Source organism: Sarcophilus harrisii, chromosome 3 (assembly GCF_902635505.1).
Source record: "Sarcophilus harrisii chromosome 3, mSarHar1.11, whole genome shotgun sequence".
Lineage (NCBI taxonomy): Eukaryota > Metazoa > Chordata > Mammalia > Dasyuromorphia > Dasyuridae > Sarcophilus > Sarcophilus harrisii.
Genome location: NC_045428.1, coordinates 550947244 through 550974968, shown reverse-complemented (window position 1 = coordinate 550974968; position 27725 = coordinate 550947244). Strand labels below are relative to the sequence as shown.

Genomic DNA, 27725 nt, shown 5'->3' with positions numbered 1-27725 from the left:
GGTGTCAATGGCTCACACTGGTTTCTTGTATGCCTTCTTTTCCAAGGGTATTTTTCCTCTCCTGGGTGGAACGTAATAGAATAGTGTAACTTTGGGCACAGTAGCCCTTATCTTTATTCTTTCTATCAAGTTCCATCCTTACCTTGCTCTCTCTTTCCTGGGATACCTCCCCAGGTCCCCACCAAATGTACTGAACCTGCTGCTCAATTTTTAATCATGGAGGAGATAGCCTCTCTCCCTGCAGGTAGGTGCTAGTATCACCTCCATTTTATGGCTAAGGCTGAGATGTTCAGTCATGTACCCAAGGCTACACGGCCAGTATAGAGAAAAAACTCAGCTCTTCCTGCCTCTGGGGTCAGTATTTTCTAGCTGCTTCATGGTATGTGATGCTCAGTGCATTCTTCGGTTTCACTGACAGCTCTTTTTCTTTTTAATTCTTTGAGTAGGGGAGGAGAAGAGAAGTGAAGGGGATGGAAAAATAAAAAGACTATACAAACTTTAAAAAGAAATGACTCCTTTTGTGCTTTACATCTGTACAGAGCTTTATGATGCACTTTTTTCTAAGTGAAAATCATAGGTAATTTCCCTTAGCATTCACTGAGAGGAGCAATCTCTTGTGGGCTTTTAGTTTAGGGTCAGCATTAGCTCCTGGCAGTCATTGGAGGGAAGAGAGAAGAAGAAGCTAGCCAAGGTGGATGGACGGAGGAATGGTCCCCTCTTCTCCCCCACTACGTACCGCTCAGACAGTGAGGCGACCCCAGCCAGGAAGGCGTGCCTGTCCGCCTCAGCCAGCCGTTCCTGAAGGATCTGGCTGCCCTCCTGGACCCTGCGCAGCTGCTGACTGTAGCGCTGTATCTTCTGCTCAATGTCGGTCAGCGTGCGGGCCGTGTCCGCCTCCAGCTCTTCTAACATGGCCTTTTGGCGCTCACGTAGCAACCGGTGCAAACGCTCAAAGGCCTCCCCAATGGTGGCACGCAGGTTCTTGGTGGATGACTGCAAAGAACACATACAGTGTGAGGCAGGGCATAGGGCACAAGGTGGGGCCTTGGGGTATCAGGGGACAAAAATGTAGGGGCAGGAACCAGGGGACCTGGATGCTGCCCTGGCTCTCTCACCGACCAGCTCTGTGAATTTGGGCGATCATCTTCTACTCTCTAAGTCCTTATTTCTGTAAAATGGGGATGATACTATTTCCCTTGACCAATCTCACAAAGGACCAGGGGGAAAAGAGATTTTAAAATATTTGTAAAGTTTAATGTGTTATATAAGCGCAAAGGATAATTCAATTCAACTTAGTGCAAACCCTTCTTGAGTACCTACCACGAGCATAACACTATGTTAGGTATGAGGGATACAATAAAAGAAGGCCAGTCCCTAACTTTAAGAATTTACACCTTCCTGGAAACTCCACATGCCAGGATTGAGAACTAGAAGGTTGGGAATGATGGGAAAAGAGAAAGAACAGACAAAGGGATACATAAAGAGGGGGAGAACATTATCAGCAGATGGGGTGAGAGAGGACATCATGGAAACTTCATGGCCCCTGAGCTGAACTGTGAAGGAGGAGAAGAAATCTGAAATGCTAAGAGGAAGGAGTTCAATTAAGGTAGGAGAGATGGCAAGTGCAAATATACAGGGGTGGATGATGGCATGTTGAGTCTGAGAAACAAGAAGTAGTCTTTTGCCAGAATGTAGACATCTAGAGGACACAGAGGATAGAGGACTAGGCCCGGCATTCAAATCCAGCTTCTGCACTTGCTAGCTGTGTGTTTCTGTGTTTCTTAACCCTTTTGCCTCAGTTTTCTCATCTGTAAGATGAGCTGGAGAAGGAAATGACAAACCACTTTAGCATCTTTATCAAGAAAACCCTGAAAGGGATCACAAACACCTGAAACAACCAAACAACAATAATAAAAGATTATTTAAAAGGGGGTAATGTGAAATAAAACCCAGGAAGGTAGATTGGAGTCAAAATAAAGAAGGCCAAACTGAGGGATATGTATTTGTACTGGTGGTGGGAGCCATTAAAGATCTCTAAATAGGAGAAGGATATGGTTAGACCTGAGCTAATTTAAGAAGACTATTTTGGCAAGTAAATGGATTGGATGGGGAAGGAAGCAGGATGGAACACAGAGACAGAGAAACCAATTAATAGGCCATTACAATATTCCAGTAAGGGACAATGAAGACCAAAATAGGGTAGTGGTGGTGGCTGCCATGTTAGCAATGAGAAGGGGATGTCTCTGAGAAATATTATGGAGGTAAAATTCACAGGATTTGGCAACTGACAGACAGTGAGGTGGGGTGAGGGACTGGGTATAATCCAAGAGAAGTCTGAGGTTTCCAGCCTGGGTGGCCATTTGGACATCTTACAGCAATGGGACATTGAAGGAGGCAGCAGATGAGTTGGGATCCTCTTCCATTAGGACTGCTCCTTCTGCCTGACTCCCTGGCCCCTGGCAGCTCAAGACCAGCTAGAATCTCCCTCAGGTAATGTAAGATTTTTCTTCCCTAAAGAGTCAACACTAGAGGGTAGTGTCATCCCAAACTTTGGAAAGTCTATTTACTTGGAGGGGGCAGGGAGGGGGCAATGCTTTTCATTTTCCCTTGGGTATCTGCTGAGGTGGATAAGTTCATGATAAATAATAATAATATTAAATGCTTTAAGTTTCAGCTCTTTGCACCCTTTATCTCATCTGGGAACTTGGTATATAGGTATCATCATGCCATCATCCCCATTTCATAGACACAAACACACACAAAGACTTGCCCAGAGTCACACAGCTAGGAAATGTTAAGTGTCTGAAGTCAAATTTGAAGTCAGCTCCTCCTGACTTCAGGGCTGGTGCTCTATCCACTGTGCTACCTAGCTGACCCTCCCTATAATTCTTTGTTTGTTTGTTTTGCTGAGGCAATTGGGGTTAAGTGACTTGCCCAGGGTCACACAGCTAGGAAGTGTTAAGTGTCTGAGACCAAATTTGAACTCAGGTCCTCCTGACTTCAGGGCTGGTGCTCTCTCCACTGTGCCATCTCACTGCCCTGACATATTCAATTTTAATCTAGCCAATCTGGGACCAAAGGCCCAGGAAGTTTATATGGTATTTCAACATCTGTTCTTGACATCCCCATTTACCCAGTTTTCCATCTTTAAACTCTGGGTTTAATCTTTGATTCTTTTTCCTTCTTGATCTCTGACATCCAATCAGTTTCCAAACCTCGTGCCCAGTTCTGCTCTTTCTTCTCTCTCTAATCCACCCTGCGAAGACTGAGGTGGAAAGGGTGTGCCTTCACAAGGGGCATCCTGTGCAGCCACAGAAGTAGGAGTCAGAATGTCCTGAATGGGAAATGGCAAGAGGAGAAATCTGGCTGGAATGGAGAATGACATGAAATAAGTGTGGGAAGGTAGGTGGGAGCCAGATTATGGAGGGCTTTAAATGTCAGGCTGACTCTAGTTTATCCTGGCAGTAACAGCCCAGTTCCAAGGCCACCTGTTCCAGTAAGTCTTCTCTGATCCCCTGTGGTTGGTGACAGGAGGCAGCATGGTATCCATCTTGGAATCAAAACCCGGGGTGGATCCGAGTTTGGCCACTTGCTCTCAGTGGGCCTTTAAAAATCACTTATATTCTCTATGACTCGGTTTCCTCTGATATAAGATTAGGGAAGACGAAAACTGACACTCTACAAAGCAAGTAAACTAACTTTGTAAACACTGAAGTCCCATGTACATGGGAGCCATTATTAATCACATTATTCACAATAAATAAGGAGAAAAGGCCACAATCCAGGAATTAGGAACTCACCAGTGACCTTGGAGAAAGCATTTCCTATAAACGGCGGGGATGAGAGCTAGATTATTAGAACTTGAGGGGTGAGCGGGTTCAGAGGAAGTAGAGGTAGAGAGGATGTATGGCAAGTTTCTAGAAACTTGGCAGCAAAGGGAAAAAGAGAATGAATGATAGTTTAAAGGGGTAGCAGAGTAAAGGGGAAATTCCATGCCATTTGAAGGCTAGAGAGAAAGGAAAAGAATACAGATGGAAGGAGATGATTGGAGACGATTGGACAGATTGAAGTCACATATATCACTGAAGTGATTCAGTGGCTATAGTTTTGGATGTAGGAATCTGAAAGATCTAAAGCTGAATTTTGCTTGAGCCACTTAACACAACGCAACCCAGGGTAAGTCATTTAATTACAATTAACCTCAGTTTTCTCTTCTGTAAAAAAATGAACCTAATTCACAGGATTATTGTGAGGCTCAACTCAGGCTTTACCTTTAAGCATTATCTAAATGCTTTTAATTATTTTTCAGTCATGTCTGTCCCTTCATGACCCCATTTGGGGTTTTTTAGGCAAAGATATTGGAGTAGTTTCCTTTTCCCATTTACCCAATTTCCCATCTTTAAACTCTGAGTTTTTCCTTTTCCAGCACATGATATAGATGGGGAAACTGAAACAAATAGGATTAAGTGATTTGCCCAGGGTCACACAGCTAGTAAATGTCTGAGATTGGATGAACTCAGGGAGATGAGTATTCCTGATTCCAGCCTGACACTCTGCACTCTCTGCCACCTGGCTGCCTTACATAAATGCTAGCCATTATTGTTAACAGCGTCATTATCTATTTTGAAGGATCCAAATGGAGGGTCTTGAAGAATCCTTAGGCCAGCCCCTCCATTCCTCAGGGCCTCAGATCATAAACTGATGAATCCTAAGGGGAACAGTCTTGCCTAGGTACTGAGTTTTTGAAGAACTCTAAATGCGTTCTGATTTCAGAAGCTGTGACCTCACTCTCTGAGCTCTCTGTTCCCTGAACCGACTCCCCCCACTCCTTGAGCCCTCCCTGAGCCCGTGCCCCTTGCCCCAGTCTTCCTATCTGGATGGCCTCATCTGAGTATCTGTTCATTCTCCTCCATTTCCCACTCTCTCTCATGCCCTTTCAAGACACTGAGTTTGCCACTTCCAGAATCTGGTAAAGGAGTCAGTGCAGAAATACAAGTAGAGAGTGAACAGATAATCTACCCAGAAGTATGTGAGAAATCAATCCAGCGTGAACTAGCCAGCTTCCAAGCTTACTCACCTGCTCTATCAAGTACCTGCCAAACCTGCCTGTGGTTAAGTTCTTGGATCATGTTGTAGGTGGATCAGACACCATGCTTGCTCCCTCCTAGCCTCTCGCCAGCCCGAGTCTTAGGGATCCCCTCTGTCCAAGGACTGGCTCCACTCAGCTCTACCAGTCTCCTCTGCCTGTCTCACTGATAGCTTTATAACCTATGCCCCGTTCTCACTCAGGACTCATTACCTTCAAGAGCTATGGGGCTTAGCCACCACTCACAGACCCATGAGAAATGGCACAATAATGGACTGGAAATTAAAAGAACCTGGCTTTGAATCTGGATTTTTGCTCCTATTGACCATTGGACAAGTCAGTGAACCTCTGGATCTCAGTTTCCTTATCTGTAAAAATAAGCAAAAGGGCAGCCTAAATGATGTCTAAGATTCCTTTTAGCTCTAAATCCATGATCTTTGTTGAGGACCATAGTCTCCTTCATGCAAGGGGGAAAAGGCAAGAGGAGTCTGACTAAGGGTCCTGAGGGATTAAATACAGGCTCAGAAAAGAAGACATCTTCAAAGCCAGAGAAATCCCTTCTATTCGTTAAAGGGAATTTAGACTTAGTAAAGAAGGCCATGTCATTCTCTGAGATCGGGGAGAGGATGAAAGACCAAGTGAAGATATTGGACTTGGGTCCTTGGTAGGGGGCTGTAATAATAGTTAACATTTATATAACAAAATTTTTTCTTACATTGTCTCATTTAACCCATCTTTGGATGGAAGAGGGGGATAAGTACTGAAGAATTATCATTCCCATTTTATAGGTGAAGAAACTGAGGCACTAGTTGGTGCTTTGGTGACTTGGCCCATGGAGTCTGACTAGGTAGGAAAACATACTTAGCTTTCCTGCCTCTGGTTTCAGGGTTTATCCTACTGTGGTCTAGGCCATTTCATGGCCTTAGTCTTCTCAAGAAAGTAGGAGATAAACTCATTTGGTGGGAGTTGGAGTAGGTGGGAGTGGACTGGGGAATGAGGGAAGGGAGGAGTTCAGGACCTTGAGGAAAAAGAAGATATGGAACATCTGCTATGAGGAATATGACAGGGAGTCCAGAAGAGATGAATGGAAACTGCTATTAATTGTCTCATTAAAGTGCCAAGAAGATAATGAGCTGAGCGAACCTGGAGCTCAGGTCTGCTATTCTTGTCTCCTTGACACTGGGCACAGAGTAGGGGTTTAAAAAATAACCAACCCTTGCTCTGCTCCCAGCCCACAATGCTTATGCCCTATCCCTAAGGGTCCTTCACAGTTCTGCTGTTGTCCTGGGCTGCATCCTGCTCCAATCTCCTGACTAGCTTATGATCTAATGAGGTTTTAGTCTCCTGGGGCCAGGGTCAAAGCTGTTTATCTCTAAGAGAAATATTTTAGGACCTGGAACATGGGAACTTTGCCAGCCTGGATCCCAGGCTTTCTTGGGAAGCCCTTTTCAGTGGAATAGAATGAAAAAAAATTATTAAACAGTACAAGAACTGGCTGAATATAGGGGATTCAAATTGAAAAGTCAATCTCTGGTCTCTGCTTTCAAAGAGCTAATATTCCAACTGGGGTAGTCAATACTAACAGTGTTCTTATGTATGGCAGGCAGGCCCTAAGTCCCTTGGGTGACCCATTAGGAAGGGAAGATTCTAGCGGGATCTGGCCAGGCAGGGATCAAGTTGGAGCTGTTGAGAAGTAGAAAGGTCATACACATCAGATGGGCTCCATCCTCTGACACCCCTGGGCAAGCAAGGTTCTGGCATGCAGTCCCTGGGGAACAAGGTGGAATAAGTGGGTTGAGAGGAAATGGAGTTCAAGAGTGTATGTGTCCATTTCTAAAAGTGTGTCAGAAAATGGGAAAAGAGATGCCATAACAAGGAACTGGAAATTGGGTAGATGCCCATCATATGGGGGGTGACTGAATAAATGATGGTATATGAGTGTAATGGAATATTTTGTTCTGTAAAAAACGATCAGTAGATGATTTCAGAAAGGCCTGAAGATATTTACATGAACTGATGCTTAGTGAAGTGATTAGAAGCAAGAGAACACTGTACATAGGAACAACAAGATTATGTGATGATTAACTATGATGGACTTGGCTCTTTTCAACAATGGGGTGATTCAAAACAATTCTAATAGACTTACGAAATTTCTAGCCACATCCAGAGAAAGAACTTCAGAAACTGAATGGGGATCAAAGCATAGTATTTTCACTTTTTTGATGTTGTTTGTTTGTTTTTTCCCTTTTTTGTGTTTTTTTTCCTTTTTGATTTGATTTTTTTTGTGCAGCATGACAAATATGGAAATATATTTAAAAGGCCTGCACATATTTAACCTATATCAGATTGATTGCTATCTTGGGGAGGGGGAAGTGAGGAGATGGAGAAAAATTTGGAACAAAGGTTTTGCAAAGATGAATGTTGAAAACTATCTTTGCATATATTTGGAAAAAATAAAATACTATTTAAAAAAAGAAATGCCATAGAACCTTATATACAGTAAGTACTAAATACATGTTAGTCAAATTCAATTCAATACAATTACTAAGGACTTACTATATACAGAGCATTGTCCTAAGCTTTGAAGAAATTCAAAATTTAGTAAGACAATCTTTGTATTCATAGAACTCAGATATAACATATATATATCTTTACTGTAAAATGACACCATACAGAGCAAATAAAACGTGTGAGGTCTGAGGATGCAGAGGGAGGTCATGATTGGAATGAGGAGTTCAGTTTTGGACATGATTAAGTTGTAAGCACTGGAAGGTCGTGCAGATGGAGAAGTCTAGCAGGCAAATGGCAATAGAAGACTGGAGCCCTAGGTTGGAGACAGAGATCTGAGAGCCACCCATTAGAGATGGTTACTGAAGCTTTGGAAGCATGTGAAATCAGTAAGGAAGAAAATAAAGAGAAGGGAGAAGTGGATTAAGGACGAAATACCCATGTTTAGGGGACAGAAAGATGAAACCTTTGGTGGGGACCCAAGAGGGCTGCCCTATAGAAGGGGAATTAGGTTCTGTTCTGATTGGTAGAACTAGCAACCATATAAAGCTGCAAGGAGATAATTATATATTCAAAATAGGGGAAAACTTCCTAATGATCTGAACTGTCCAAAAGTGAAGTGGGCCACTTCATGGAACACTGAGGTCTCCTCACTGATTTGTTGTAGTGGTTGTTGTTCACTTGTATTCAATTCTCTATGACTCCATTTGGTATTTTCTTGGCAAACAAATTGAAGTGATTTGCCATTTTCTTCTCCATATTTTACAGATGAGGAAAATGAGGCTAATAGAGTTAAGTGACTTTATCCAAGGTCACATGGTTAGCAAGTATCTGAGAATTTGAACTCAGGAAAATGAGTTTTCCTGATTCCAGACTCAGTGCTCTAACCACTGCACCACCTACCTGCTCCTTATCCTCCCTGGAGGAGCAAAATCTGGATGACTACTCATTGGGGAGTTAGTCCAGAGGATTCTTATTTGAGAATGGGGTGGACTACATGGCCTCTAAAGTTCTTTCTAATTCTGTGATGCTGAAAAACAACAATAACAAAAAGACAAAGAAGGAGCAGTCAGGGAGATAGGAGGATAACTGAGAGAACATCCTGAAACTGAGGGAGAATGTGTATGAAGGGTGTCAGAAGATAAGGATGATATGGAATTGACTGTGGGGAAGACTGAAGCACACAGCTCACAAAGCATTCTTCCTAATATAGAGCTGCTAAGAAGGGGTTAATTAGAGGAGTGGGGGGGGGAGATATAATATTTCAGTTTGCCATGAATTAGCAGAACAGGTAATATATTAAAAATATTCATAGCAACTCTTTTTGTCGAGGCAATGAAGTGGAAACGGAGGGGGTATCCATCAACTAGGAATGACTGAACAAAATATTACATATGAATATAATAGAATAATATTATGCTATAATAATAGTTTCTGGCTAGCATTTATAAAGTATTTTAAGGTTTGCAAAGTGCTGTATAGGTTTAATCCTCACCACAACCCAACAGGTGAGTGCTGTTATTTTCCCCATTTTATTGATGAGAAAACCGAGGCTAAGAAGTTAAAGGATTTGCTCAGGGTCATACAGCTAATAAATAACTGGGACAGAATTGGCACTCAGGTCTCCCGGCCCTATGTCCAGTATTCTTGCGCACTGCATCACCTATGTAAGAAATGATGAAAGTTTTGGTTTCAGAGAAACCTGGGAAAATGTATATGAACTGATGCTGAGTAAAATGAGCAGAACCAAGAAAACAATTTATATAAGGACTATGTAAAGAAAAACAACTCTGAAAGACTTGATGACTCAGATCCAGTCAACAAAAATCCACATTAAAAAGGACCATGAGGATGATGAACAAATGGATAGGAAGATGCATTTATTGCATACTTGATAAACTGTGTATACCCTTTGATCCAGCAGTGTTACTACTGGGCTTATATCCCAAAGAGATCATAAAGAAGGGAAAGGGACCTGTATGTGCACGAATGTTTGTGGCAGCCCTCTTTGTAGTGGCTAGAAACTGGAAACTGAGTGGATGCCCATCAGTTGGAGAATGGCTAAATAAATTGTGGTATATGAATGTTATGGAATATTATTGTTCTGTAAGAAATGACCAGCAGGATGATTTCAGAAAGGCCCAGAGAGACTTACATGAACTGATGCTGAGTGAAACGAGCAGGATGAGGAGATCATTATATACTTCAACAACAATGCTATGTGATGACCAGTTCTGATGGACCTGGCTATCCTCAGCAATGAGATCAACCAAATCATTTCCAATGGAGCAGTAATGAACTGAACCAGCTACACCCAGAGAAAGAACTCTGGGAGATGACTAAAAACCATTACAATGAATTCCCAATCCCTATTATTTATGCCCACCTGCATTTTTGATTTCCTTCACAAGCTAATTGTACAATATTTCAGAGTCTGATTCTTTTTGTACAGCAAAATAATGGTTTGGTCATATATACTTATTGTGTATCTAATTTATTTTAATATAATTTAACATCTACTGGTCATCTTGCCATCTGGGGGAGGGGGTGGGGGGTAAGAGGTGAAAAATTGGAACAAGAGGTTTGGCAATTGTTAATGCTGTAAAGTTACCCATACATATAACCTGTAAATAAAAGACTATTAAAAAAAACATACTTGATAGATGCTAATCCTGTGAAAAGCTCAGAGAATACAATTTTGTTATTGTTGTGTCGTTTCAGTCACGTCCAATGTCTTGTAACCTCATATGGGGTTTTCTTGGCAGAGATATTGGAGTGGTTTGCCATTTCCTTCTCTAACTCATTTTACAGATGAGGAAACTGAGGGAAATAGGGTTAAGTGACTTGTCCAGGATCACACAACCAGTAAAGGCATGAGGCCAGATATGAACTCAGGAAGATGAGCCTTTCTGGTTCAAGGTCACCCAGAGGATACAAATCAGGAGTAAAGGTAGACTCTGCCCTCGAAGAGCTTATCCTCTGAGGGTGCCCCAGTGTCTTGGCCTTGGGTCCCCTCTACTTTGTGGAGGTGGCAGGGGCCACAGGGAATGTGCACAGGGCTGGTGTTAACCTGACTTGTACTCCATGTTGCTTTTGGGTCTACTTTTACGCAGTGTAGGGTGCAGCAATAATGGTGACGAATATCGATTTTGTGTTTTAGAGCTTTCAGAGAATTTACAAACATTGTGTCCGTGGCCCTAAAAGATAAGTCTTATCTCCATTATCCCAATTTTACAGAGGAGGAAATCAAGGTTCAGAGAAGTTCTAAATGACTTGTCCAAGGTCATATCAATCAACTAGCATTTATAAAAGGCTTACTAAGTGCCAGGCATTATTCTAGATACTGGGAATACAAATAAGCAATTAGTATTTATTAAGCACCTACTGCATGCCAGGCATTGTGCTAAGCATTGGCACATAAAAAACTAAGAGATGGAGCCAAACAATGTTAAGAAGAAGAATTTGAATTTAAGATTTTCTGACTTCCACTCTGGAACTTTGTCTCCTAGGCCACGGAGCTGCTAAGTTATACAATTATAATACAATCACAATAGAAAGCCTGGTCCTCTGGCTCCAAGTGTGGTTCCCTTTGCACTCTACCAAGTTCCCTTTTCCAATTGCCCCCAAATTTAATGTCTAAAATGGAATTCCTTCTTTGTCCTGAAAAACTGCCTTTCCTCCTGCACATTCTACTGGAGGTACTACCATCCTTCCAGCCTCCAAGCTTCAAATTTCCAAGTTAATTCCTCCTCCTTTTCCTCCTCCAATTTGCTGCCAAGTTGGCGTAATATGGGCAGAAATAGCTCTTGCTTTGGAGCCAAGGGGCTCTTATCCTGACTATTCTTACTTGCTGTGTGACTTTGAGTAAGTGACACTCTTTCTGAACTTCTGACCACTCCTGGATAAAAGAAGAGGGCTGGACTAGAAAGAAAAAAGTCCTTCTTGTTCCTAAGCCTTTTAAGTTCCATTGATTTTGTTTCCACAGACTCTCACAGAGGCCCCCTTCTTTCTACTTTTCCTGCCCTGGAGGAGATTATCAGAACCCAGGCAGTGGAGAGCAATGCCCTATCTTCTTCCTAAGGACCTGGGGTGACGTAGGGGTCCCATTGCAAGCCAGGAAGGGCTCTCTTTCTCTCTGTTCCTTCTGAAGCCTGCCTCAACCTCCAGCCTTGGAGCCCTTAGCCCTGCTTGCCAGTCCCCTTGGAGGGGGCTGGGTGAAGTGAGAGTCATCCTCCAAGCGGTGGGATGCCCAAGACTCAGCAGTGTTCTCCCCTCCAGTTGTGTGTACCCTGGGCCGGGAGCTCCTCTGGGCAGAGACTGCCTCGCTCAGTGCTGACATCCCACCGGCAGAGCTGGAGGGGGGGTTGGGGGAAACCTACTGTATGCTGAACAAAGGCTCAATTAAGGCCTATTCCAGGCCCGACACGGCTGCCTGTAAAGAACTGACAGGCTGAATCGAAGCTCTTTTCAAAGACCTCTCTCAAAAGAGCACTGGGGCGTGAGCACTAAGCAGCCCCGCTAAGCTCTGCCAGTGTGCGTTACTGAAGGGACTGGAGAAGAAACTCCCTGCTCCCTGAAGGCTGGCAAGTCAGGAGAGACAGACAGTAATTAGCGGCTCTTTGGCATCGGTGGCCCATCCAGCCTGACTCTGCCTGGGTGGCGTGGGCCCAGCGGTCGCAGCCCCAGCCAGACCATAGACATTACCCAGAACCTCCAGACAAAAGGGGGATCGGACTCGGGAGGTGTCTGGATGTTGTCTGTGTCAACATCCCACTCTGTGCATCCAAGGCTCTGGGGACAGGGGGACCACCCCGGGCTCCCCAACACTCCAAACCAGCACAAAAGGCTTCTTCACTTCTTCCCATCTCATCATTTATCTGAGCTTCAATCACTTTTGGCTGGGATGGGGTCCAGGTCTAGGGTCTCCCTTCACTCAGGCAGACTGTTGACTCATTAGCAACAGAAACTCAGAACATTAGTTGCCTGGGGACCCTGAGAGATTAACTCGCCTGAGAAATGTCACAAAGCAGCAGCTTAGGTAGAATTTGAACTCAGCTCTTCCCAATCGCAAGGCTGGCTCTTGAGCTAATCTGCCCTGCTGCCTCTCCAGGGGGAGATGCTAGATATTATTATTCCCATTCTCATGAAGAAGAAATTGAGACTCAGACAGAATGACTTGCCCACATTGCCAGAACTGGGATTCAAAACCAGGCCCCTCCTAACTCCTTTGTCTTCTTTCATGAATTTAATAATCATGAACATTTCAATCTATAAAGAACAGAAAAAGTGGCTTGTGTACAAAGTCGCTGAGCCCTCTTGTTCCTGACCCTCGGTCACCACTCTTCTAGGTCTCATTCAATGGAAACAGTCTAGTTTGTCCAACTTTTACGATTTTTTTTTTGGTTTTGTCTCAGAGACTCCAACCTCCTTGAGAAGAGGAGCAGAGTTTAGCCTGGACCTATTGGGTAAAAACTGGAAAAAGTTATTTTCCTGGTGGGATGAGGAGGAATTAACTTGGGAGACTTAAGTTAACCTTTTACTGATAAGTATCGCCCAATCACCCAGGTTGGTCTCTAGGCAAGGGACCCCCAGAATACCAACCCCCCTCACTCCTTGCCCTTCTGGCCTATTAACTACTCCAGAATTGGGGCTCCACTGACAAAGCCTATGCGAGATTGGGGTCAGCCTAACACCACCATGAGCGGCTGCAGAGTGACTATGGAAAGATTATTCTAGTGAGGAAGTGTGTGTGTGTGTGTGTGTGTGTGTGTGTGTGTGTGTGCACGCACATGTGTGTGTGTGAGTGTGTGTATGTGCGCAAATGCCACAGGAATGCACAGTTGGCTACTAAGTGAAATATGACCTCCAAAGTGTCTGCAGGAAAAAAAGAGGCATTTCTTATATAAACACCAAGGCTGAGGCAGGAAATAGGGCTGGGGGAATGGTAAGGGGCTCTGAGACCCCATGGGCCTACAAGAAGGCCTGGCAGATGGACAAAAAAGTGGGGGGAAGGGAGGAGGAGGTGGGGGAACAGGAAGCTGGGCCAGGATAAAAGGAACACATGGGGAGAGAGAATGGGAGGGGAGAGAAAAGGGGCTGGGGAAAGGGGAGAACGGGGCTTTTTATTTCCCAACCCTACTAGGTGGTCTCAAGGTCCAGGTCAGTCAGGAACAAAGGCTCCAGGTTCCAAGAGTCATCTTATGGGCTTGGAGCCTGACTTTGCTGCCATAGAACACCTCAGATACAGGAGCTCATGGGAATGGGGGGGATGCTGACAAGGCAGTCCCACAGAAAGACACTGAACTCCACTTTCCCCGCCCCTACTTTGATCTCAAGGGATAGGGGAGAGAAGCAGCTGGTGGATGTGGCTATTGTCTCTGGTCCAATCCCTTTGTGTCTGCTCCAGACACACAGTGGTACAGATGGATCTGGCTTCAGCACACTGAGGGGACACCTGCCCTCTCCAAGGCCTCCCAGTGCTGCCGAAGGCCTCAGGTGTGCAGGGGGCTTCCGGGCTCTCCTGCCCCCGCTACCAGATGGAAGAGCTGGGGCTCCAGTGAAGTTGTCACCCTGGCCCCAGGGCTGCCTGCACTTCTCGGGCTGAGGGGGTGAAGGGCACCGAGGTACCATTCCCCCCCCCTCCTCCAGACCCCAGGCTCACCTTTGTCTCGGCCAGCTGGCGCTTGAGAAGCTGCAGGGCCTCTGTGTGTTCCCGTTCGCTGTCTTGCAAGGCCTGAAGTTGCTCCTTTAATTCTCGCTAAAACAGAGAAGAACACAGGAGTGAAGCCTCAGACAGAAAGGACCAGGTTCCAGGCTGGGGGGCTTCAGCTGTCAACCAGCAGCTGGGAAGGCAACTCTCCTCCCCGGGAAAAGCTCAGCCTCCACCAACTCGCCAAAAGTTAATGTTTCAGAGCTGGAAGGGGCCCCAGAAACTAGTTGAACATCAGGAGACTCTGTAAAGTATCCCTGACAAACGGTCATCAGGACTTTGGCTAGAAGACCCCATCGAGGAGAAAACTGCTGTCCCTTAAAGCTACTGTCTACTGCAGGTCAGCTCCCATGGTCAGGAAGCTGAAATCTGCTTTTGGGTCCCTTCCACCTTCCACCCCCTGCCCCTCATTCTGTCCTCTGGGGCTGAGTAAAATCAGGGCAACCTTCCATGGGGAAGCCCTTCAAATACTTGAAAACAGCTATATGCTTCCTATACTTTTTCTTTTCTCCTGAATAAATGGATCCAAATTTGGCATTATTCTTGGTCCTTTTTTCATTGTGATCTCCCACTCCCATTGAAAATGCTCAAATTTATCCCCAACTTACTAAAGTGATAGAATCAAACATGGTAATACAGATAAAGTCTGACCAGGAAGAATGGTAATAAGGTTAACATTTCCCCACCTATAAGTAGTGGGGAGCCACAGAATATTACACACATCTCATGGAGTGAAGTCAATAAGCATTTAAGTTCCTACTATATTATGTAGTGCGGTAGCACAGTGGATAGAGGGCAGGACTTTGAGTCAGGAAGATTGAGCTCCCTGATTTCACATCCAGGCTCAAATATTTCCTAGCTGTGTGACAATAAGCCAATCAGACATTTTCATAAGGATTGCCTCAGTTTCCTTATCTAAAAAATGAGCTGGAGAAGGAAATGGCCAACCACCAGTATCTTTGCCAAGAACACTCCAAATGGGATTATGAGTGAAGGAAATGAATTAAGTGTCTGGTATTGTGCTAAGTGTTGGGGATACAAAGAAAGGTAAAAGACAGTCCTTGCCCATTCTAGTGGGGGAGAGAACATGCAAACAATTATGAACAAATCAGGTATACATAAGATAAATAGAGAATATCTCAGAAGGGGGATTAGCAAGGGCTTCCTTGAGAAGGCTGGATTTTGGCTGAGCTTCGAAAGAAGTCAGGGAAAGCAAAGATGAGGAAAAAGTATGTTCAGCTATGGGACACAGCCAGAGAAAATGCCTGGAGTTAGGAAATGGGGTGTCTTATGCAAGGAAGAGCAAGTGAATCAGTATCAGTGAATTATAGAGTAAAGAGAGAGAGATAAAGTATAAGAAGATTGGAAAGATAGGAAGTAGGCAGGTTATGACATGCTCCTCCAGGAATATGCTGGTAGATAGCAAACAAGTGGTTCTCTAGAAAAAAAAGGCCCTCCCCCTCAAAATGATATACTTTTAAGTTTAATCTGCATTATTAAACTTTCTCCATCACTTTACACCTAGACAATCAACAAAACATTTGTAGCATTTGCCCATTTCCAGTATAAATGTTCATCTTGAAAATTTAATAATTTAACAATCAGGTCTGATTGAAAAATAAGCTCTTCTACTTCCTTTACTCTCTTCCTTAGAGAATTGGTAACAATATATAGTAATATTCAGGCAAAATAGTACGATGAAAAAAACTTTGGAGTCAGAGGACTTCCTCTGGTATTCTACCTCTGGTAATCTTGGACAAATCATTGAACTCTTGACCTCAATTTCCTCATCTGCAAAATGAGAGGTTGTGCTGAATGGTTTCTTGAGTTTCCTTCCAGCTTTAGCTACAGGAGGACCATGACCCTCTTCAATTCAACGAGCATTATAGAATGGAGCCTAAAAGGATCTAGTCTGGGATATTTCTTTCTTCCTTCCTTCCTTCCTTCCTTCCTTCCTTCCTTCCTTCCTTCCTTCCTTCCTTCCTTCCTTCCTTCCCTCAATTTATTCACTATTTACTATATATGCCTAGGTGGAGTCCTGCCATAGGTATTGGTGAAAATATAAAAACATATCTCAGAACTAATAATCTAGTAGTGGGTATAACATATGCAATATGCAGTACTATGCCCCTTTTTCATGTTCTGGCTACACCTTCGGTCATTCTCCTCAGCTTATTGGTTGAAACAAAGGAGTTGAAATACTTGCTTCCCATCTTTCTCACCTCTCTTTCTGTTCTCTTTCTCTTTGTGTCTGTCTCTCCGCTCTCTCTCTCTCTCTCTCTCTCGCTCTCGCTCTCGCTCTCTCGCTCTATATCTCCTTGTCTCAGTCTCTCCCTCCCCCTCTCTGTCTCCCTCTTTCCCTCTCCCTTTCACTTCTTCTCTCTGTTTCTTTCTCTATCTGTCTCATCTCTCTGTCTGCCTCTCTCAGTCTCTCTCTCTCATCTCTCTCTCTCTCTCTCTCTCTCTCTCTCTCTCTCTCTCTCACACACACACACACACACACACACACACACACACACACACCCTCCCTACTCAATAAACCTCAGTGGCTCCCTATCACTTCCTCTGTTATTCAAAGTCCTTCATAATCTAGGCCTTGTCCTATCTTTTTGGTCTTTCTATACTTTACTCCCTGACAAGTACAATTCAATAACACTGACATCCTCACTTTTCTACAAACAAGACACACTTCTTAGCTCTGGCCATTTTTTCTGGCTGTTCCCCCATGCCTGAACTACTCTTCCTCCTCTTCATTTCTGCCTCCTGGCTTCCCAGGCTTCCTCTAAGTCTCAAATAAAATCTCATCTCCAGGAAGCTTTACCAACCTCTTTTAATTCTAGTGTATTTCCTCTCTTAATTATTACCTTTTTATCCTATAAATAGATTTGTTGTATATATCTACTTGCTTGTTGTCTCTCCCATTAGCTTGTGATCTCTGTGAAGGCAGAAACCCTTTTGAGGCTTTTTGTCTTCCTAACACTTAACACAACTCCTGGCACACTGTAGATACTTAATAAATGCTTATTGACTGACAGACAGTAATGTAAAGCAAAGACAGAAAGGAATGGAATAAAAATGGCTCATATTTATAGAGATGGCACCAAAAAGCTTACAGTGTACTTCACTTATATCATTTCTGGGAAATAGGTATTATTATTATCCCCATTTTACAAGTGAGGAAACTGAGGCGAATAGTGATTGACTTGCCTAGGGTCATACAGCCAGTAAGTGTCCAAGTTAGGATTCAAACTGAGGTCTCTCTGATTCCAAGTCTAAAGCTTTCTCCACTGTTAGAAATAGTGGTGTTTTGTTTATTTTTTTTAACATGGGATCCATGAACTCATTAAAAATCATTTTGATCACTATATCTCAGAACAACTGGTGACTTTTATAATCCTATGAATTTTACTTAGGGTATTTAAAAGCTGAATGATAAGCTGGGTTTTACTAGACTGCTCAAGGTGTGTGTGTATGGGATGGAGAAGAGATCATACTTATTAAGCTTCTAGTATATGCACTTTAAATATTATCTCATTAGATTCAGGGAGTCCAGGATATACAAAAATGGTTAAGAATTGCTGATCTGGAAGAATGCAAAGAGACAAAGTTCTTTAGAAGATCAGAAGAAAGAAATACCATTTTTAACTGGGATTAATGGGGGGGTGATGTGGTGAGGCGTCCTGAAGAGATGATACCCGAGCTGGGCCTTGAACTCTGGGTAGAATTTCAAAAGCAGAGCTAGACAAGGCCTTCCGGGTATCTGGAATGGCACAGCGGATAGATGCTGGATGCCCAGCGGGGACCTTGATGCTTGGTGGGAGCAGGGGGGTAGGGGTCATGGGGCAAGGGTAAGAGGTTAGGGGGAAGGTCACAATGACAAAGGTTGAACAGATTTGTTGGCCACCCTGAATTGGTAGGCCAGTAAATAAATTGGGATTTAGGTAAAAGCAATGGGAGGCTAATGATAATGATATAATAATAAAATTTGACTTCAAAAAAGCACTTATTTTAACTACTTGTGCAAGACACTGTAAAATATTTTTTAAAAATTATAGCAAACACCCAATGAAAGAACTCTGGGAAATGAGTATGAACCACTACATAGAATTCCCAATCCCTCTATTTTTGTCCACCTGCATTTTTTATTTCCTTCACAGGCTAATTGTACACTATTTCAAAGTCTGATTCTTTTTGTACAGCAAAATAACTGTTAGGACATGTATGCTTTAACAGACTTAACATGTATTGGTCAACCTGCCATCTGGGGGAGGAGGTGGGGGGAGAGAGGGGAAAAATTGTAACAAAAGGTTTTGCGATTGTCAATGTTGAAAAATTACCCATGCATATAACTTGTAAAAAGCTATAATAAAAAAATTATAGTGAGATGGTGATTTGTCCCAGAAGCAGTTCTAACTGAATTCAACTGCACAAGATATGAATGATTTTTTATTCTCTAACAAAATGATTGTTTACAAAATGCTTCAAATACTTTACATATAATCTTTTATTTAAGATAGACACTCTATTTTATTGTAAATACCCTTCACAGGTAAGGAAACTGAGGCTCAGAGAGGGAATATATATTACTCAGGATCACATAGCTAGTAAAGACAGAGGCAAGATTAAAATCCATGTCCTCTTGACCCCAAGTTCAGCACTCTTTTGATTTTGATTTCGCTGCCCGTGATCTGAGTGATAGAGGATGTAGAGCTGGTTGTTGTTGTTTGGTCATCTTTGTGACCCCATTTGGGGTTTTCTTGGCAAAGATGCAGAAGTGGTTTAACATTTCCTTCTCCAGCTCATTTTAAGATAAGAAAACTGAGACAAACAGGGTTAAGTGATTTGCTGGGGTCACACAAGCTAGTAAGTATCTGAGGCTAGAACTCAGGTCTTCCTAATTCTAGGCTCTATGCTCTATCCACTATTACCACCTTGCTGCTCTGCTGTAGAGCTAAAAGGGGCCCCCAAAGTCATCTGGCTCAAGCCCTGTATTTTACTGTTATATGTGCAAAGTATGGGTAAACTAAAGACCTTAATGCAGGAAGGTCAAAACTACCCCAAGTTGAAAGGAATGGACTGATATCAAGAAAGTTCACTTTATTAAAAAAAAATAGAATATATAAATATATATATATATATATGTATATATATATTTAAGGGCCATGTAATTTAACTATATATAAGAAGCTAAAGGGCCAAGGACAAGCCCTGAGACTTTCTCATTAGAGGGAACCTCAAGCTCAGGAAAGTCCCTTCTCTGGCTTCTAGATAGTGCTTCTCTTACAGCAATATAATTCTTTTTATTAAAATTTTTAATAATAGATTTTTATTTTCAAAATATATGCAAAAATTGTTTTTAACATTCACCCTTGCAAAGCCTTGTGCTCTAAATTTTTATCCCTCCCTTTCCCCTCTCCTTCCCCCAGACAGCAAGTAATCCAATATATGTTAAATATGTACAATTCTTCTATACATATTTCCACAATTATCATGCCATACAAGAAAAATCAGATCAAAAAGGGAAAAAATGAGAAAGAAAACAAAACGCAAGCAAGCACACAACATCAAAAAAGGTGAAACTGCCATGTTGTAATCCATATTCAGCCCCTATAGTCTGCATTCTGGATGCAGATGGCTCTCTCCATCAAAAATCTATTGGAAATGGCCTGGATCACCTCATTGTTGAAAAGAGCCACGTCCACCAGAGCTGATCAATACAATTCTTTATTATAAGAGATGGCTCTCTGGGAGGATGGAGAAAGGATATCATGGCAAGTGAAGGTGATGCCTGAACAAAGGATAGCAAGAGAAATTTTAAACAAAAGCTGAGACTGTTAGATGGTACAATGGATAGAGCCAGGAATCGGGAGAACCTGAGTTCAAATCTAGCCTCAGATACTGCTAATCTATGTCATTTTGGGCAATTCATTTAACCCCAATTGCCCTCCCCCCAAAAAAAACACACAGAGAGAGACTGTTTTTAATATAGCTTCTTATATATAGTGAAACTCAGCTATTCTTTTTAACATCTATTATATTTTGTTGAATAAGGCATGAATGTGTGTATACACACACACACACACACACACACACACACACATATATATATATATATATGTATATTGTCTTGCTCAAAAGACTTTTGGGAAATGACATATAATCATGTGGAGAAATCAGGAACTGGTGGGGAGAAGCATGATTGAAAGCAGTTTAGAAAATATCAATTGCAAGGTGTGATGGCACAGCCCTATAATCCCAGTTGCCAGGGTGCCTGAGGCTAGTGGATCACTTAAAGTCAGGAGCTTTGAGTTTAAATTGGTGTGATGACCCCGTATTTTAAAATCAGCCGGAGTCAGGATTCAGGTTAAGGGGAAAATCCTTGATCTTTATTCTTTGCAGAGGTGAAGGGGGATGGCAATAGGAAGTGAGAGCAGTTGCAATACTCTCTCTGCCTCTCTCTCTCCACCCACCAAAATCATCTCTACGTCATTTCCTATACAACACATCAAAACTTGCACAGAGAGTGGGAGGGGCCATTCTTTCTCCAAGCATATATATTAATAGAGTATCATCCAATTGCTATTTAGCCTCACGTGCTTGGGACCTCAGTGCATCAACTCCAGCTTCAGCCCATTACAAGTTGGGCTAAATCCAAGATCCTGGGAGAGAGAGAGATCCAAGGACAGATAAAATGGCCCAAGTAGGAAGTGAGTGGGTCAAAGCTTTTCTTTCAGAGTAGAGCAGCCCTGCATATCCCTTACACTTAGGAAAAATAAGGAGACCGTGCCTTCAAAAAGAAAAGAAAAAGAGGTTATCAATGAAGGGAATAGAGAAATGATATTATGATGGAGGTATGATATCAAGTTCCTAACTGAAGGAAGGAAGTACATGTGAATTTCAGGACACAGTTCATAAACCCAGCAAAGAGACATGGTATCACGGTAATGGGGACTTCAACTCTTCATACATCTGCTGAAGTCAAAAGCTGAGTAAAGAATAAATTCTTAACTTGCCTTAATGATCATTTCTAGTTTTAAAAAGGGGGAGATGATGAGGGTAACTTAATTCTTCAAGAGAGTCTGAAGCAATAAAGAGAAGCTAGTTTTCACATTATAATCTGATGCACACCCTGGATTTACGGAGGATGGGTTATACAGAAATCAGAAAGAAGATATTGGTCTAAAATATTACAGGGAATGTCAGCCCAAGAAAGAGGGGGTATTATCATACATGAAACTCAGAAATCTTATGTAGGTTTTTCAGTGAAAAAGAGAAAGGGGGAGATATGAAAAGAAACTGACATGGATATATAGAAAACTTACCAACCAACAAATTTTTTTAAAGGCATGGATAGAAGATGAAGGAAAAATGTGAATATGTGAAGAATACAAGGAACACATTGGTCATTTAAAGAGTGTCAGAAAAGCTAATAAGTGCAAGGATCAATGAAAAGTATTTTAAAAAAATCTACTTGGGATGAATGGGGGTAGATGAAGAATAACATTAAAATATATGTATATGTTTTATATATATATATATATATATATATACAAAGCTAGAAGAAAATAATGACAATGACTATGGGAAGAAAGAACTATTCACCTCTTATTTTTCTTCCCTTTTCTTTAATTTTTTGTTTTTATATCACCTTCATTTCCAAATATATCCTTCATTTCTGCCCTGTTAGAAAGTCATTCCTTGTAACAAAGAATTAAAAAGAACAAAATAAAAAAAAAACCAGTTCAACAAAGCTAACACATCAACTGAGTCTGATAATATATGCAGTTCAACTTTTGGTTCACTTTTGCATTCTTTAACAAGGAAAACTATCTTTAGACTGAGAAGGATAGAACAGAAATAATTTCAACTCCTAGTAGAGTGAGATGCTAGGAAGAAAGCACCTAGATACCAGTAATCTGTTCGGGTCACCAAGTAACAATGAACTGCATTTCTCAGTACAAATTTTAAAATGGCAAATGTCATTGTTAGTCAGTCAATAAACATTTACCAGTACTTACTATGGACATACACCATGGTAAGCTCCCCAAAATACATAGAAAGACAAAAACAATCTCTGCCCTCAAGGAGCTTCCATTTTAATGGGGAGACAGACATGTAAATTCTTAGGCACACATAAGCTTGCCAACTATCAGCCAGTGATCTTTGATAATCATGGAGAATGGAAGAGATGTCCTGAGTTTTGAAAAAAAAATGTTCCAATTTTCAAAACAAGAACAAGTCTAAGTAGAGGCAGGGAATTTGACTTTGATTCCTGGCAAAGTCTGAGATACATGATTCAAGAGCTAGGTTGCCAGCATTTAGGAAGGGATGTGGTGGTCACTGAGCCAATATGGCTTCATCAAGAACAGATCATGCCAGACAAATCTCATTTTCTTTTCTGACAGGATTAGTGTAACGATTGGCAGTGAGTAGGTCAGGGGAATGATACCAGCAGAATTTCCCTGGATTTTAACTAAATATCTGACCAAGTCTATTATGCTATCCTTGAGAACAAGATGGAGTAATGTGCAGGGGAGATGCTACAATTTGGTAGATTTGTAGTTGAATTACCAGACCTAAGGAATAGTCAACAATAGGATGATGTCAATTTGGAGGGATGTTTCTAGTGGAACGCCCTAGGAATCTGTCCACAGCCCCATTCTATTCAACAATTTTATCAATCACTTGGATGAAAAGATGGATAGTGTGCTTGTCAGACTTCCAGATGACACAAAGCTGAGAGTTAAATAATACATTGGATAGCAGCAATAGGATCTCCTGATACTCAAAGGCTAGGAGAACAGAATAAATATATGGTAAAGTTTAATACAAATTCATGTAAAGACCGTATTATACTTAGGTTTTAAAAAGTAATTGTATTAGTACAAGGATATATTAATCTTGAATTTATTTGAACAGTTTAAATAAAAAAGACCTATGACTGTAATGGACCACAAATTTAATGAATTAACAGTATAATGTGGCAATAAAAAATAAACAACAAATAAAAACATTCTAACCTGAATTTAATCAACATTAACAGACATTAGTCAACATTAATAGTATCCAACATAAGGAAGGTGATAGTCCTATTATCTTCTGTTCTGGTCAAATCATATCATTAGTGTGCCTTCAGTTGAGGGTCCCATATTTTAGTTAGGAGATGGACAAACTTTAAGAGATGTAGAGGAAAGATAACTAGGAAAGCAGGAGCTAAGAGATAGTGTCATTCAAGAGTTAATGGAAGGAATTGGGGTGGTACACATGGGGAAGAAAAGACTTGGAGAGGGGGAGCTGAGGAACTTGATAGCTCTTCAAATTTTGGAATAGTCATCATGAGAAACAATGAGTAGAGGATGCAGAGAGGCAAATTTGGAGTCAGTGTAAAGAAAAATCTAATGACAAAAAACATTAGAGTAGAAAGTCTTAGAGGGAAGACAGATCCATATTGCTAGAGGTTTTCAACTAGAAACAGGATGAATATTTGCCAAGCATACTGAAGGGAGGATTGCCATTCAGGTATGGGCTGGTTGGTCCTTAATAATGCTAAGATTCTAAAACCTTGGGATCCAGTGTGAACACAGCTCAGCTTGTTGGTATAAACTGGCCACAAATAACTTTTAGTATCGCTCAGTGTATAGGACTTTCCCCAGGGATACGCTGGTAACACAGAGGAAAGCCAATCATGTCACAGTGGAAAAGCCAGAGCAGCAGACACCAGAGCAATCATAGTTTACCACAATGAGGCTCACTGCATTCTCCCAACTTTTTTTCCCTTTCAACATGTAAAGCTTTACATTTGTAATTTTGGGGCCAGTTTAGGGGCCACCAGCCCAGAAGTTCTATCTCTGTTCTTTGGTTTGTTTGTTTTTGCTTTTGTTTTGTTTTGTTGTTTGTTTGTTTTTGAGCTGGCAGTCTTAAAACTAGAGAGAAAAATGGCATCTTCCCTAGTTCCTGGCAGTAGCTACTACCTACCTGCTCTTAACAGCTCATTATTCTGTCTTCTTAACTGTGGTAACAAAATAACACTTGGCTTGCTCCTCTCCTATACATTGGCATATTACTTTGTATTATATTTATCTGGGTAAATCTCACAGTCCCTTCATCAATCAACACCCATTATTAAGTAATAACAATGTGGCAGGAATAGTGTTAGATTTTTTTGTTTGATAGGAAGAAAAAAACAAAACAGTTTTTGCCTTTAAGAAGCTTGCATTCTACTGGGGAAAACAATACAAGTATGCATCAAATCAATATGTCATTTTGGGAGGAGGAGAGAGAGGAAGTAGGAGGTAGGGATTATCAGGAAAAGTCTCATGTAAGAGGTGACATCTGAATTTAACTTTGAAAGAAAAACTAGCCAGCCTAAGAAGCAGAGAGGAAGAGAGAATACACCACAAACACAACAGATAGTCCATGGAAAAGCAGGAGATAAGCGATGCAATGGTGTTAGAAACAGCAATAAGGACAATTTGTCTGGATTGGAGAGTTTGTAAAGGGGGGGAGGGGAAGAATGTGCCATAAAGCTGAGAATGTAGTTTGGAGCTGGCTTATAAAGGACTTTACACGCCAAAAGAAGTTTGTATTTGATTGTAATGAGAAATGAGCATTTCAATGAGCAGGAGTCATTTGGTCCGAAATAGCACTTTGGCAGCTTCATAAAGGGCAAATTAGAGGAGAGCTGTAAGGTAGGAAGACCAATTAAGAAGCTATATTTGGAATATTTATAGTGTGCAGCTATAAGTGGCACGGTGGATAAAGCACTGGCTCTGGATTCAGGGGAACCTTGAGTTCAAATCCAGCCTCATTGACTTATTAGCTATGTGAACTTGGGCAAGTCACTTAACCTTGATTGCCTCAATAATAAAAAAAAGAGGCTATTTTTCAGTTTGGCTAAGACAGGAAAACTGGAGCATGTTTGTAGGAAACGGGGAAGGAATCAGTAGAAAGGAACGACTGAAAATTAGACAAAATGGTGGCATAGTGGAGAGGCAGAGGATATGGAGTCAGGAAGTGTTCAAATCCTGCCTCAAACATTTCCTAGCTGTGTGATCCTAAGCAAATAACTTGACTTCTATCCATTTCATTTTCCTTATCTGTAAAACAGAGAAAGAATAGTACTCACCTCTTAAAGTTATTGTGTCAAATGAGATAACATGTAAACTTTAAAGTGATATAAATAATAAATAAGTTATTCAGCTTTTTTTTGTGTGGGGATAGCAAAGAATTGAACATTGAGGAGATGCCCATCAATTAGGAATTGGGTGAATAATTTGTGGTAATTATTTGTAATGGAATAGTATTGCAGCATATGGCAAGATAATTTCAGAATGACTTGGAAAAACATATGTGAACAGATATAGAGTGAAGTGAGCAAAACCAGGAGAACAGAGTACACAGAAACATTGTACAATGAACCACTATGAATGACAGCTATTTTCAGCAATGCAATGATCCAAGACAATTCTGAAGGACTAATAATGAAAAATGCTGTCCACCTCCAAAGAAAGAACTGATGGAATCTGAATGCAAATTGAAGCATACTATTTTTACTTTCCTTATTTTTCTTGGGGTATTTTTTTGGGTCTGTTTTCTTTCACAACATGACTAATATGGAAATATATTTTGCATGACCACACACGTATAACCTACATAAAATTGCTTGCTTTTTCAGTGAGAGGAATGGGAAAGAGGAGAACCCAATTTTTTTAAAACAAATGTTAAAAATCATTTTTACATGTAACTGGAAAAACATAAAATGTTAAAAAAAATAAATGTTAGCTATTTTTATAATATAAGTGAGAGTATATTGATGGAGGAGATGGAAAAATGGAACAAAGGAAACACGTAGAGGTGTTTGCTTTGGCAAAAAGAAGGCTCTTCTATTTCTCAAAGCCTGGAGTAAAGGAGGAGAAAATGGGAATGTTGTTAAGGATTTTTGAGATGAAGACAAGGGGCAAAAAGAAAGATCATGGTGAATGGCCTTTGTGGTCCTGAAAGGGTAGGGTCAGGGAGCCATGCAGTAAGCTTGAGAATGAAAGAAAAGGTTTAGAGTACCCATTGGAGGTAGTGTGACAGAATCAATGAGGAAGGTTCCCTGAAATTCAAGTAGAGCCCAGTTAAGAGTAGATATTCTTCATATACACAGTCACCACTTGTGTGACTTCCTTTAATCTTGTTCAGTATCACATGAGTGGGAGTGAAGGATGCATATGGTGGGAGGAATCCAGCCTTATGGTTTGGCCAGGCATGAGAGCAGTGGTAGGACAAGGGGATTTAAGAAATAAAGAAGAATATAACATTGAACTGACTAATTACAGAATCAAGTCTGGTAAGGGAAGAGAGCAAAATTAGAATGGGGTGATAGCCTGAAGAAACACAGAGCATGGAGGGACCAGAGGTCATGTGAAGATGAAAACAATAGGTTTATGAGGAATAAGTCAAAGGGAGATATGGGAAGGTAGAAGATTACAGATTAATAAAGACATTTCAGAATTCTTGATGATGAAAATGGAACATTTCTTGATAATGGTAATACTCCTTGGTTACAAGGATGTTACCCCCGTGTATGCTTGTGGTGGAATGAAGGTAAAAGTACCAGGAATTGAAGATATTGAAAAGAGGAACTGGGAGGCCAGGGTGTTTTAAGGGAACCTTACTGACATTTGGGCAGGTGTTCGGCAGTGTTGGGGGGTGGGGGGAAGGAAGATTGTAAATCAGGAATAGATATTCGGGTTTTTTTTCATATTTTATTTTTCCCAATTTCATGTAAAAAGTCACTGATATTCTTTTTCAATAGTATTTTATTTTTTTTCCAAATACATGTAAAGATAGTTTTCAACATTCATTTAAAAATTTTTTTTTTTACTGATCAGAGAAATGCAAATTAAGACAACTCTGAGATACCACTACACACCTGTCAGATTGGCTAGAATGACAGGGAATGATAACACGGAATGTTGGAGGGGATGTGGGAAAACAGGGACACTGATACATTGTTGGTGGAATTGTGAATACATCCAGCCATTCTGGAGAGCAATTTGGAACTATGCCTAAAAGTTATCAAACTGTGCATACCCTTTGATCCAGCAGTGTCCCTACTGGGCTATACCCCAAAGAGATACTAAAAAAGGGAAAGGGACCTGTATGTGCCAAAATGTTTGTGGCAGCCCTGTTTGTAGTGGCCAGAAGCTGGAAAATGAATGGATGCCCATCAGTTGGAGAATGGTTAGGTAAATTGTGGTATATGAATGTTATGGAATATTATTGTTCTGTAAGAAATGACCAGCAGGACAAATACAGAGAGGATTGGCGAGACTTACGTGAACTGATGCTGAGCAAAATGAGCAGAACCAGGAAATCATTATATACCTCAACAATGATACTGTATGAGGATGTTTTCTGAAGGAAGTGGATTTCTTT

The 27725-nt window shown here is 41.4% G+C and overlaps 1 protein-coding gene across 1 annotated transcript in view; it reads right to left on the bottom strand.

Moving 5' to 3' along the window:
- The window catches only part of TRIM62 (tripartite motif containing 62), a 56238-nt gene that overhangs the window by 12140 nt on the left and 16373 nt on the right, over window positions 1–27725 (bottom strand). The window contains exons 2-3 of the mRNA XM_003765499.4: window positions 14256–14351; window positions 737–993 (exon numbers count right to left, since the gene is read on the bottom strand). Of these exons, the coding sequence (XP_003765547.2) occupies window positions 737–993; window positions 14256–14351 (353 nt within the window). The remainder of the gene's footprint in view (window positions 1–736; window positions 994–14255; window positions 14352–27725) is intronic.